This window comes from Fulmarus glacialis, unplaced genomic scaffold (genome assembly GCF_000690835.1).
Source record: "Fulmarus glacialis isolate BGI_N327 unplaced genomic scaffold, ASM69083v1 scaffold25019, whole genome shotgun sequence".
Lineage (NCBI taxonomy): Eukaryota > Metazoa > Chordata > Aves > Procellariiformes > Procellariidae > Fulmarus > Fulmarus glacialis.
The window spans coordinates 20,515-35,104 of record NW_009232967.1 but is presented as its reverse complement, the minus strand read 5'-3'; the positions used below and the strand labels follow the sequence as shown (position 1 = coordinate 35,104).

The following is a 14,590-nucleotide window of genomic DNA, read 5'->3' as shown; positions in this document are numbered from 1 at the left end:
GCTGAACTGCAAGGAAACTTCAGAAGACAATCCTCAGCCTGTATATCTTTATTTAAATCCTCCTCCTACCCAGGAACAATTAAAACAAAAAACTTGTGCCAGTGCAGGACTGGGGATAGAATTCTCTTAGGCTCTTCTCCTACCTCTTTGGTATAACCAGATGAACATGACATTTGCCTTTTTCTTTTTGTGTTTTGGTTTGTTTTTTTTTTTTTTTTTTTAATTAAACCAACAGCTGTTTATCATTGTATTTGCTTTATGTAATTGTACAGAGGTACAAGTTTTCCTTAATGCCTTTATGTATGAGTTATGCAAAGTGCTTTAGCTTATCCTTCCACTTCACGTGCTCACAAGTGGTTAAAGGGTCATAGCCTCCCACCTCACAGAAGCCAGGCACTGGAGAATAATAATAATAAAGTCATGAGGCTACTTTGTTTCATAGAATAAAACACTGGTAAAAATAACTGAATAAAATGCCTCTAGATCACCTAAATACACATTTGTGCATACACTCCAATAATTCCACATAATTCCTAGACTGCAATTTTTGATAATTTAAAATCCTACAATTTACAGAGGACTTACCGTGAAAGCACTCTGTAGATAAAATATAGCACTCTGCAAGTAGTCTCTCTCCTGTACAGCTGGAGAAGTCAAGGGACAAGACTACCTGATTTCACAGAAATCATCTGCTAACAAAGCCACAACCAGGGCTCCTGCACTTTTGGCTTCCATGTCTCTATTCGTAACAGTAAAGCCCAGTATCCCATCAGACACTAGCGTGCTCTGGACCTTGCAGTAAGAGGTGAGTCTGCATGAAAAATAAAACAACAAAAAGCTTTCCATCATGGTAGAGGACTAACTAAAAATAAGAAAGCTTTCCATGTGGCAGGAGCAAAGGAGTTCACAGCTCTGATAAGGTAACAACCAAACCCAAAATATTGCCCCTTCGATCTTAAACAGTAATTTAAAATTTGCTACTTCTGTTTCCAACTCCCTTTACTACATTTAAACAAAAATCTTAAAATGGCAGCAGGGTATTTTAGAGTTAGATATTATTATTCCACATGGTGCAGCCTGAGAAATTCAAATGAAGCAAGCTTTATTCTTGCAAGTTAAGAAATCAGAAGACTGAAATGGATAAACATGCTGCTGACCTTGTTCAAGCCTTCTAAGAGAGCCTTACCGATGAGATAGTCATCCATAAAAAAAGGTCTCCTGGAAAACATGATGCTACTACTATTTCAGAGCACCCAGATTCACAATTGTAGAAGTAAGCCTTCTGCTTTAATGATCTTCTGTTTTAGCCCATCACATAAATCTTACCATAATTCTAAATGGTTACGTAAGCAAGGCAGATAAAACCAGAAATTAAGCACCAAAAATGTTTACGTGCCTGATGAACACAGTGATACTTTATCTCAGTTAAAAACAGCATGGAGAATGTTCATTTTACATTCAGTTTACATCAAAACACCACAATTTCCAAGAAATGGCTCAAATATAGCCAAAAAAAAAGGAATGTGTCTTATAGGCTTTTAGTTGCAAACAGTAGATAGAAAAGATAATCTTGCTGAGGAATAAAACAGAAAAAGTGTCTTTCCAGTCTAGAAATAAGAAATTCTCTTAGTTTCCAGACCAAGGCATTTTTTGGTTTTATACTTCTGACATGTGAATTGCTGAACCTGCAATAAGGCACATAATATTTTAGAAGAACCACCAGCATCTTGGGAATATTTAGAAGAACCACCAGCATCTTGGGAAAAGTGCAATGAAGCACTTGTGTGTTAGAGCAGAGCAGATATTTAGCAATGACAATTACCCACATCTGACACCTATCATGACAGAGAATTGAAGGATGTCAAAGTGTTAGAAGGCATTTCTGAAATAAATGGTTCAGCAACTTAAATGTGATTTTTAAAGATTTCTAGAGAATGTCCAAATACACTAAAAATCACATTACCCCTAATGGAACAAGTATCGACTATTTACCTGTAGCAACAGTGAACAATATAAAACTAGCACAGCTTTGACACAAAAGGCTTGTGTGCGGAGTAATGACGTAGAAGCCCCCAGGTGCCTGTGCTTTGAGACAACTGCTTCCTCTCCTGGCAGGCAGGCAAAGCAGGGAACCTGGAAACCTACTGTCCAATCCCTTGATGAAAAACCCACCAGCTACCCCCATTTCTGTGCAGCTGCTGAGCAACTCAGATGCCCTGCTGATTGCTAGTAATGGGGAAGGCATAACTATTTGACTTGATGCAACTCATCTTCAGGATGAGTCAACTCTCGACTTCAATGGCTCACTGAACAAATGGATTTCATTTACAGGAAATACACTGTTGAAGTAGTCTGGCAGAAGACTAACGGATGAAGTTCTGCCTAATATTAGAAGTTGTGTGCTTTATTTACAACCTCTTAGTTTTGTGTTTTTCTGTTACAGAAGATTAGTGAGTTTAAGAAGATTACACTCCTTCCTATCCCAAATTTTGGAGACACGGGAAAAACATACATTCAGACGCGCTAATCTGAATCAGGTAAGTGCTTCAGGCAGCCAAGTACCCATGCACAAGCCATCTCCCAAAGTCAAGCCTTGATTTAAGTCTCTCTTTAAATGAGAACACTATAAAAGCACTCACAGCAATTCCTAACTGAGATTGCTTTAAACCCATTACATTCCCTGTAGCTAGTTTTTTTAGCATGCTGACTAAAGGTTTGCATTGTTTGGAGGACACAGTCTCATCAAGGTGTTCTGGTGTTAAAAATGACTGAATGAAGTTTTTGAAAATACATGTGATATCCTTTCATATTTAAATCAGGTATGTTTAAACTCTTCTGTTCTATATGGACTATTCAATCCATTTCACATTTAATCTGAAGTTACAGCAACCTAAACTTGCCATGAGTGTATTAATCAGTATAAGAGGATAACATCTATGACTTTGTCTAAAACTTTATATTAAAAAAAGGGATAAAGTGTTGCCTTATTTATTCACAAGTAAAATGCAAAGCACATCTAACTCCCGAGGTAACTCCACATATATACATCAGAGCACCATGTTTTGCACTAAGTATAAAACTACCTTTTTGTAGTGTATATCACTGTATCGTGACATGCATTTTGAGATTTCCTCCAGTGTGTTTGCTTTCAGTTTCTTGTGCACAACAAACATGTGGGAACATTTTCATTTGGGCTTTAATTCACATGCTAAAAAACATGGTTCAACAAAAAGGAAACAAAAAGTAAACAAAAGGAAAAAAAGGCAATTCTCCTCTTTTCCATCTCACCTCAAAAAAAGAAAATTAAATTCCAACCCATCAAAAAGTGAGAGAATTAAATTTTATTAGAAAATTAGCTGAAGGCTGATATTTTCAAAAGTATTTATATATCTAAAGATATGGACTAGCATTTATGTAGGCTTTTTAAAGATCTTTAATGTAAAAGAATTAATGAAAGTTAATCACCTGCACCTTTTGCCACCTGAATACTTTTGAAAAACTGGTCCTTACTGCATTAATTGCTTAATAAATGTGCATAGCTATACCTTATTCTCCCAATTAATAAGAAGCACTAATTTGAGTTAAAATATTTGATTTCAGATGAACAACTGTTAATCATTATGTAACGCATGAACAACTATTTAGAAAGACTAAAAAGAGGCAAACTGTATGAATTCTAGTCTACTGTAGCATTCATATTCACTTATATTTGCATTGAATAGATTGGATCAGATTTTGTCTGACCAGGTATTGCACTGACTTAAGTTTTAAATAAGGATGCTCATTGAGTGTTGTATTTCTCTTTATGTCATAAAAAAATCTAGCAATTACAAGAAGAATTATTCACAACAGTGTGAAATCCAAGTAATTGTGAAGTCACGACTGTTAATTTCCAAAAATAAGCATTTCATTATTCACTGAACACTACATGCCAAGAATTTTTAAATAAGTCCCAATATTGCAAACAGAGAAAACAAGCTTTTTTTTTTTGTTTAATGAACAATGATTCAGGCACTTTATTACAGGAGAGCACCCACACAATTTATCACCACTTTCATCTGTCATCCCACACACTTGGCTTTTGCTCATGTCAACATTTTTCAAAATGAATTCTTTTCACTCTAGTTATGGTATCAGTTTTGCAATCATTAGGGCTAGCAAAAAATGATAGAAGCATCAGCTTGCTGAAATAGGAAAGCTGCTTGTGCCAATGGTAAAAATGTGGATTTTTGAACTCAAAAGTCTCTTAAAATTTATCATCTGCCTGAAGACCTTTCAGCAGAAGTTATTATGCCATCAGTTTTGTAAGAGGGTGAATAATCAATATAGAAATTCATTAAATAGCTGCAAGAGAAGAAACCAGATCATGATTTTCAAGTCATCCTCTGATAATCAGATAGTCTGGTAAGTAGAAAGCAAAGAAAATGGCACAGAGAAAGTTAGTCACTCAGTCTGCCTCCCTTGATGATTTGAAGTGATGAGATAGATAGTATCCTGCAAGAGAAAATAAAACAACCTCCCAAAAGAAGTGTTGCCTCTTGCTTCATTGCTACTATTTAGATGTCCTAATTAAACAGGATGCCAAAACAGTATTCTTTACCAAATACAAACATGCAGCATGGCAATAATTAATACAGAAGTTTTCTTAGAAAATGATTTTTTTTTAAAGCTGTCATTTTAAAAGTCTAAAGCTACTAACAAGATTTTACTATGTGTAATATTATCATATCCTGACACCTCAACTTGCCAGGGTGTGAAGAAAATGCTGTATCTCACTAGAAAGCCCAGAGAGGTATCAGACTTTAACAACATATCTACTTTACGAGATGATTGCTCATCTTCGGTAGGAGCCAGAACAATGAAGAATTCAAGGTCAAGAGTCCCTCATTGTCAAAATGGAGAAGAACCAGTAAGTTTGAAGAACTAATGGTCATACAGGCCTATTATGGAAGTTTATCTTATGAGGAAAGAAAAAGCAAGAAACTGTCAGGGAACATCAATTTACACATTATTCAAAATGAAAATTCTATACCTACACCCTCTAAAAATAGCATGTTAAAATATTACATGAAGATGGGGGGGAGAACATACTGTCGTATCAGATTGCTAGAGAGAAGAGAAACGTCAAAAATACTGATTCGAAACCCAACATTTGTTGGGGACACTAACAATGTTAAACATCAGTGTCCCCAACAATGTTAATGTTCGCTATACACAGGAAAACAGGATTCAGTAACATTCAAACAAAATTATCCTCTACATATGTAAACATTTATTCAGCAATCATATCTCAGGAGAGGGCTTAGCAGCTGATTCCAGGGACAGCAGATTTGACTCTTATCACTTCACTGAGTCTCTGCTGAAAGCTGCCCTACCAAACGGACTAACTAAAGCAAGTCTTGTTCATTCGATTACTTTTTATATTAACATGAAAAGAGTCACAGATCCTGACAGTCATGTTACTTTGCTGGTATAAAAATATTAGGGAAATAATTATCATAATGCTTCCCTAGATTATATAATTCAATTATTCTGCTTATGTAGTTGTTGAATGTGAAAACTGTAATCTCATTCCTATCCCACAGAGGCCAAAAGAAGATGGAGGAGGGAGTACAGGCATATGCAAAAGAGATGAATTATACCAGGTCACTCAGATAAACAGAAATAATTGGAGAGAACAGATGAAAACCTTCTGTCACACGTGTATGGTATGGGTGTCACACGCTTCATTCCAAAACCACAATTAACTTTCATTCATACACTGCCAGGAGCAAAATTCTCCTCAATGTTACGTATCAATTGTTACAGTGGGACAAATATCAATGCGCTCTTCCCTCTAGTTTTGAAATAGCTTTGATATTAATACTTAAGAAAGGAGGTATCACTGATTTCTCCCACCTCCCTGCACCCTGTAGTCACTAACCAAGGGCTGAGATACTCGCTGGTATTCTCTGCAGTCTCTTTCACTACAGAAAAGGAAGTGACTAACAAAATACAGTTTGTCAGGAGCCCCTATGCTTGGAGGAAAATCAAGAAATGTAATCAAGCAAGTATGAATTTCAACACAGTCCAACTCTTGGGAGGAAGGAATCTGTATGGTTTTCAGGCCAACCAAACCAAGCCTGGGCAGGCTGAGTCAGTCAGCAAGCGTGTAACATGAGTTACTCACACTAGCCAAAGGCTCAGACATTGCTAATTCACTTAAAGCAGCAGCAAGACTGTTCTACTGGGTAATTAGCACTGAAATTGCCCGTGGCACCACAGCCTATGGCATCCTATAGCTAGCAGATTTTAAAATTTGGGGTGTGTGGGTTTCTTTTTAGTTTCCACATAGGGATAGCTTATGATTTTGCAAACAGAGGATTATTTTAATCAAGTCCGCTACCAGCTTGTGTACAAATTAGAACTGACCGACACAATGCTTGGGGTTCGTGCGCACACCATGGAACCTCAACACGTTACATGGCCAAACATGCTATACACAAGTAATCTCTTCATTAGATAAATTTCTAGGGGAACATCAAGCTCTCATTTCTCTTTCCCCCTCCTAGCATTTCCTGGAAAAGGATGGTTCTCTTCTTAAGAACACTACTTTACCACTCTGCACTTCTATAAATAATTCCATGAACATGATTAGATAAGTCCCCCTTTTCCAGGACGACGCTCCTGCACAGACTACGGAGTTTCAGTCTGCAGTCCCCTGCTTTGCTGGCTGAATCTCTGACCAGCACACAAAGCCATGTTTCTCTGGTCAAGAAACAAATGGGATTCCCTGCAGAGCCTTTATAGCTGTCGAACCATTTGGAAGACTTTAATGCCAAGCAAACCAACGCTATCCCACCCCCTCAGGGAACACATCAGCCTAGGAGATGAATAAGTAGCAAATGTTGCAGAAATGGGGAGCATAAGTGAGCAGAATGAACCCCTGTGTTCTCAGTACTACAGGGTGAGAAAGAAGTAGTAGTACGTGAGAATGTGCTGCTATCACTTATGGGATGTGAAAGCAGTATCATCACTTTCGGACAATGATTTGAGAAATGTAGAAATAAAATTCATTTTTCTTTTGGATAAAAAGAATGTAAACAAGGTATGTTTTAATGTACTAGGTCAGCTTGATTTTTCTAATAGATTACCATTTGTCAAGACGTTTTCTTAAATCCTGATTTCTTGAAGTATTTATTGAGGTACTGCATAAGCTAGAAGTAAATAAATTTGCTCAAAGTTTTCAAAAAGTGCAAAAATAAACTTCCTGACCAATTCTCGCCATGTGTCAGAAAACTCATATTTTGAGTAAGTCTTAAAGAATGACAGCTAAATATTTACAATCATTAAAGCAGTATTTGCCAGTACAGTCAAGAACCCCAGGTTTAGATGTTTCATAACTAAAAATAAACACCTAAATGAAAATTCAGTAATCATTACAACAGTTTTTTTCTATGGGTTTATGTATCCTTACAATTTGCATTAGTGCACCACGGGAATCATGACCATCCTGTTATCTTTAGGCAGCTAATCACAACTGACCAGGAGTAAACACTCCAAATTTAATATTGAGGACATCAATAAAGCAGTCTAAAAGAGATTCTGTAACTGCTGAGTGTAAGAGAGGGTCATAAACAATTTTTAGTCTCCAAGAACATAGATCTTGTTGAATCATTTACCAGAACGATTATTAGCCTGTCCTAAACTGTATGTATAATGTAGACAATTACTTTATCATCTTTTCCTTTAATTAGAATATTTTTTTCTAACTTTTGTTCTTGACCTACTGTACAATGAGAGCACTGACATAATTCCCTAGACAGCCAAATGCTTAAAAGAAAAATTCTTGCTTGAATTTTAAGTCTTTTCTTCAATATGTCCAATGTTAGTTTTTAAATTCTGTTCTTCCAGAGTACTGTAAATCTACAATTTTGTGCATGTAAATCTTGATACTAGCAAACAATTTAGCTCTGCTCTTTACACCCCTTACAAATGTACACTGCACTGGAAACATGACAATAGCCGGTAGGACTGACAAGGTTCCACACAGACTAGCAGAAAGTTCTTCTGAATAGAAGACCAGAAAAGAATATACTAAACACAATTATAAAAAATTTGTGTGTCAGCTTTTCTTCTCCATGGTTTGTTCTGCTTTACATAATTAGTTAAAGCCAGATACATTTAGATGCTACACTGAGTAATCCATAATGCAATGTTGGTTTGTTATTTGTTGTTTTATAAAGAAAAAAGAAATCTTACAAAAATTGCAGAATGAAAAGTTTCTTAAAACCTTACACATCTAACAAGGAAATCAAATCAAATTCAGAGCACTAAAAACAACAAATCGGACATTCATTTTATACAAGGGATTATAAAATATGGTTGCCTATGATAGCAGGGGGCTGAGTTCAGTAACTTAGGAGAACCACGCCAGCCTTGTTCCTATTTTTCCCACCAAGAGAAGGAAAATGGGGTCTCCTTGTGTATGCATGGATGCTGTCTGCATCTCTTTCGCATTTTAACAAATCCCACACTGATCATGACCTGTACAGTGTGAAAGTGGAGAAAAAAAATTTTTTTTTACTGTGAAAAGTATTTAATATAGAGTAGTTAAATATACATATTCTATTAATGTTTTCTCCTTGAGAATTCTAACAGGTACTGTAAATTCTGAAGTATTCTAGCTCTTCTTGGAACAGCAGTGTTATTAAGCATCTAAACAGTCCTCCTTAATCTAATTCCATAAGTTAGCAATTCAATTTTACATTTGCTGTTTAGTTGTTCACATTAACCTTTAAACCCCTTCAGTGAAGGAACCTGTTTTTTAACTAAGAGTAGCTCAGTACTATGAGAGCACCAATATTCTATTTCAGTATTGAAGACTCAAAAAGATTACAACTACCCTCTGATTAAGGCTCAACTTTTTAACTTCAGGAATAATTTAGCCTTTATATAAATTTAAGTCTGATGTGTATTCACTTCTCATTTATAAGATTTTACTTCACCAGCAGGTTTCAGGATGGATTAGTTTAATTAGCAGAAAAATGAAAATGTCTTGGGACTCTCCAGATTAAGATACTCTACGATGTATGACTTCCAGTATTTACTATCAGAGTATCAAACTCCATCATTCAAGGTACAGTTTTGTCTTGCCTACATTTCTCATGTAATAATATACCAAAACTACCAGCACTGTCAATTTTTAAGAGCTATGAAGTTCTCATTATACTCACAATTACTTAGAGGTAGTGGCATAAATACACAGTCATACTATTAATCATATCCAAATAACTAGTAGTAAAACAACTGAACTGCATGGGTGTAAGGACATTTTGCACATAAAATTAAACATGTATTTATCTCATATATATTTATATACCACACATATTATCAACAATGCCCCACCATAACTATCATACCAAAGGATACGTGAGATCATTTACACAAGTTAGAAACTGAGAAGACTTGAACTGAAAACTAGAGAGAACACTGAACACATGCATTTTTATAAAAACATTTTTCAAATCAGAACCAAATAATGACTTTCTGTATCAGCTAAATGTTACAATTAAATATTTGAAGAAAAAAAAGTAACATATGCAAAGCAATCCACACTGCACCTCAAATGAAAAAATAATACAGTACCTTCTCATCTACACATAACTTTTGTTCACGTGATACTGTTCAAAAACAACTTTAAAAAGAATTTGTTGGGAATAACAGCTACTCATTAAAGCATTTAATATTGGTTAAGACAGAAAACAAATAAACAAAAAAGTATAATCCGCATCCCCAGAACAAGTGAACAGCCACAAATCCAACAACTTTAAATATCAGTTGCACAAGCAAGGGGCTAAAACAACACAGAGGGGACACCCCCTACCCCCATATTTCTGTATTCTAACCAGAGATAAAATTCTTAGCAACATGGAAGATTAGGAGATGTGTTCCTGCAGAAAGAAGCTGCCAATTTTTCAATTCACTGCAAAGCAAGCCTTTGCCATAATTATTATGTTGCATAAAAGTTCTGGGAAGTTTTTCTGGACAGAATCATTACTACTGCTGAAGTTGCTTCAGTAGTCTGATCACTCACAGAACTGTTTTCTAAACTACTCTCAGTGTGTTGCCCATTGGCTTCTACGGTGAATTAAGAAACAATTCTCATTATTTCAAATAAAAATACTGCAAGAAGTATGAGAAATAAGGCAGTGATGAAGATTAAGGTAATTTTAAATGTAATTCCTTTAGTCAAATACACATTTCAAAACTTTTTCAGAAACATGAAATTCTTAAAAGGAAATCATACCTGATACTCTTCTGTTGTATCGGTTAACAACTGGAGCTGCAAAATAAACAAATCAAAATTACAAATGCTATTTATTATTAAAAATTCAAAGTCATCATCTTGAATAATCACGATTTATTTTTACTACACAAATCCCATAAAACTCTCTCTAAAAAAAAAGCTTCAATATAAAGCTTTCATCCACTTACTTGCCAGGCAGTAAGTGTTTATTCAAAGTTAAAACTTGATATTCCAGAAGGCCGTTACATGCTAAGATGGAGGGTAAGCAGTTTTGGGGTTTTTTTACCCAATCCTGAAAAAATATACCTCTTCAGAGGTTTCCCAATCTTAACCTATCATCAATTCCCAGCCCACTTTACTTAGCATTACTACAAAATATTCAGGCACTTTAAGTTAGCTATACCTACTTAACACGGATCAAAAGCTGATGGAAATTATTAGCTAAACCATTCTATACTCCTATACAACACAACCCACGTAACTGTTCAGGCAGTTGCTCCCATACGAATGCCAGTCATCTATCCTTGACCAAGGCTATCTTCCATAAGGGCACACATTTAAATTGAAAAATTCTGAGATGGAGGATCCATTGTTTCATTGCTTCTTTGTTCACACTGTTAGGTATACAAGGTATTTAAACTTTATCTCTAATTTGCGATGAACTTCCTGATTTTCACTATTCACATACATTTCAACATTAAGCCAACCTTCAGTAAACAGTATTCTTTCCTCCTTTCACTGTAACCAAGTTACTGTCTTTGTGAGTTGCTTCAGTCAACACAAAAAACAATCAACCTGTAAAACTTCATCCAGAACAAAACCAAAACACCATGCTCCCCTTCACCACTAACAACCAAAGTAATTCTCTTCTGAATGCTCCATGCTTTTCCATTCCTCTTTCCTTCAACTGATAATTGCATTTTTCCTGATACAACCAGTGACCTTTCTATGCCATTCTTTAAACATTTAAGAATTAGATGAGCCTTTATACCACATCAAAGCATGTGCATCACAGAGACAGATTTATTAAACACATGCTACCAAAATCTTAATGATCCCATCATTTCTTAGAAGTTAGAAACTTTGAGTATCTCAGCACCACCAAAACATGAAGAACAATGCTTTCTTAAGCAAATACATCAGAACTCAGCTTCTTTCGAGCACTTGCAACCACCCTGTATCTATATTAAAACACATAATTGTGAATAATACCAGAAAAAAAAGATCAAAATTATTATTGTGTATTCTTTTGTAATGATAAAGGAAATCAGAAGAAAGAAGAGGTTGCGGGGAAAAATAATCAGGTTAACTCCATAGAGTTTTCAGCCGTATCTTTCAACAAGGAGACAATGCTCAGCTTAACAAGAAGCTAAGGATTAAAAGCAAGATTATTTTGAATTTTACGATTTAGATTGAGATCTAAACTTCTATAACACGGCATAATCCTTACAAAAATAACATTGACACAGTGTTTCATACATCAAGCTTGAAGAGGTTCAAAACACTGAATGACAAACCTGAGAATTCAAGAAATTTTATTTTCAAACTTTCAAGCAATTTTTGACAGCAGCAACCCTTCCTGCAAATAAGGGCAGCATATATTGCACCTGTGAAAGGACACCATGGATGCAAGAAGTTTGTATCATCTTAAGGGGAGACAGGCGTTTGGAACAGAGATCCATTCTGGTTTATTAAACAAACAATAAACTCATGCAACTCCCTGAACTGAAAATGTTCATGCATTTTGCCCTGTTCTTAACTTTTCCACGTGGGTCTGCCTGTAGCTACCTGTTGTGACAGAACACTGCTCTAGACACTCATCTGCCCTGCTAACAGCACATTCATTCTTATCTTTAGTTTATTGAGCTAGTTTAACTAACTACTCAAAGTTAGCAAGCAAATTTGGACCTTCAGAAATAGGAAAACTCACTTCTTATGTAGCGACACAGACAACTGCCTGCCAGTTCTAAGATACTGAAGAACAAGAGGACCAAAATCAATTAGTTCAGTTCCCGCTACAAAGTGATTTATTACAAGAGAAATACTAAATTCAAAACATAATTTGATAAGTTTGCAGTAAAAGCACCTCATCTAGGTCATAACAGTTTCAGTTAAATGATTAACTAGTCTCATATACGGATTCAGATACTTTTAATCAACACCATTAGTAAGTAAATACATGATTTTATTTCAGGCACTGTCTTGCACACGCAGTCTTTCTTCTCCACTTTTGACTACTATACTCATTCCTTACTCATGTTTAAGAATAATATTTTAACATCTTTGAACAGAACTAACATACTACAGAAAACCCTGACATACTTTGGATAACATAGAAAAAAATCCACTTTTCAAAGACTATGGCTTCTTTTAGAATCTTGATTATTTTATCCCATAGCAGGGTTCAGTGTCATCAAAACACCATCAAGTTTTCCACAGTGTTAAAAACGAGAAAAAAACATAACCTTTTAAGGACAGTTAAGAGAGCACTATTATTCTGCCTCCACAAAGCTTTTAAGATTAAAATGATAGTTTGCTTTTCTTACACCAGTGACAGTTTTAACATGTATAAAATTTCAGGTTCACTTTTATATGTTGTCAGAAGATGACTATTTTTATGCTAAAGAGATAAAATCTGACATTTCCTACTACAGAAGATTAGCATTTTCTTTTGCTCTGGCTTACCAATGAAAAGCTCTCTTTGTTTATGACTATTTTCAGTATTGCATAGACAGTATAGCCACTCCTATGGCATCCTTCTGTTTTGTCATTAGAAGTACATGGAGAAAAGCCTGGCATCAAGGACTGCTGAGAGAACAACTCATGAAGGTCCCACATACACCTAGATTAGTCTGTGGACAGATTCCAGAAGATTAGATGGGGCGGAAGGGAATAACAGATTTACAGTTAACCCAGCCTATTTCCTAGACTGAACTCTAAAGGGCGTCTCATTTGAAGCAATAGTGATATATACACTAATAGCAACCTCTTACACCAGCACAGCCGTGAGAGCACACCTCTGCTTACACCGAAACAAGAACACAGCGAATCCAGCACACCAACCTGGTACCACTCAGGAGAGCTGGTATCTTCACCAATAAAAAGAAATTGCTGCTTTGAAACAGGAAACAATTCATTTTTTTGTACCCACACTTAGAATTTCCCTCCTGCACACCAATGGGCCATGCCTCAGGTCAGTTATACATTAATTGCAGAAATCATAATGAGATTAAAAGATTTTGTTGCGAGATGACTGCACTGCAAACTCTCCATTATGTCAAAACCTCAGGTGCAGCAATATTCAAGTTCAAAATGTCTCATACCTTTGGCACAGTCCCTGCTTTTACTTGGCTTATGGGAGCCAAGACCCAGTAATTGGGTAAACACAACAGAAACTGAGGTAAATTAAACCATTGTACCAGAAGAGACCAAAACAGCCCAATTTCCTCCCTGGCAGCCAAAGGCAAGTGACACCGGCAGTGGAAAGGCAGATCAAGTTGTGCATTCCACAGTTTTGCCAGAACTGACTCAGGACAGCGATCCTACTCCACTGTTTAAGAAAATCAGAAATCTCTGCTGAACATGTGCATATTTTCCACACTGTCCTGAAGCACAGACTGAATTAAACACTAGATAGGAACACTTAACAGGGTCTGTTTCAGATTGAAAAAACTACACGTTTCTGGCTGTAGGATTCTTTTTTTATTTGCAGTTGCAATTTCTAGAACCAGTCAGTTCTCTAGTTTAAATCCAATACTTATTAAATAAGGAGTTATCAACTTTATGTCAGTATCACTTAACCTCACTCATCATTCTCCTTTTCTTGCACTGGGGGAAAAAAGAAAGAAAAAAAACCACAATAGTGGGCATTCATTGAATGCCACATACGTATCATAAACACTCAAAGAAGAAACAATGCTATAAAGGTGCTCAGCTTCCCACTTTCAAAAGCATTTTATACTACTTTCAATCAGCTAACTCTGCAAAATTAGTCACATACATATTTGCTAAAAAAGACAGGACAACCTTTCTTCCTCAGAGTAAAGATATGTCATTCCATTTATTTAATAAAAATTATTTGAATCATTTGTATAAATAAATCAATACCATACATTCTGTTAGTTAAATTGACAAAAGTACCTTATATCAAACAGCACTACTGCCATGCAGCTATCCTAACGCTTGTTAGTGGCTCCATTCCCTTTGGTTTTCTCACTTGAAAAATTAGGGATATAAATTTCAGAAACAGAGACTGATATGTGGTAATGCTGGGAACCACTGACCTCAAATATACATTTTTTT

General features: G+C 35.8%; 1 protein-coding gene across 1 annotated transcript in view; it reads right to left on the bottom strand.

Annotated features, from left to right (window-relative positions):
• Positions 1-10,324, bottom strand: part of PRKAR2A (protein kinase, cAMP-dependent, regulatory, type II, alpha) — a gene marked incomplete at its 5' end in the record, with an annotated part of 37,057 nt that extends 26,733 nt beyond the window's left edge. The window contains one exon of the mRNA XM_009585164.1: positions 10,289-10,324. Coding sequence (XP_009583459.1) covers positions 10,289-10,324 — 36 coding nt within the window. The remainder of the gene's footprint in view (positions 1-10,288) is intronic.
• Between the last annotated feature and the right edge of the window lie 4,266 nt (positions 10,325-14,590).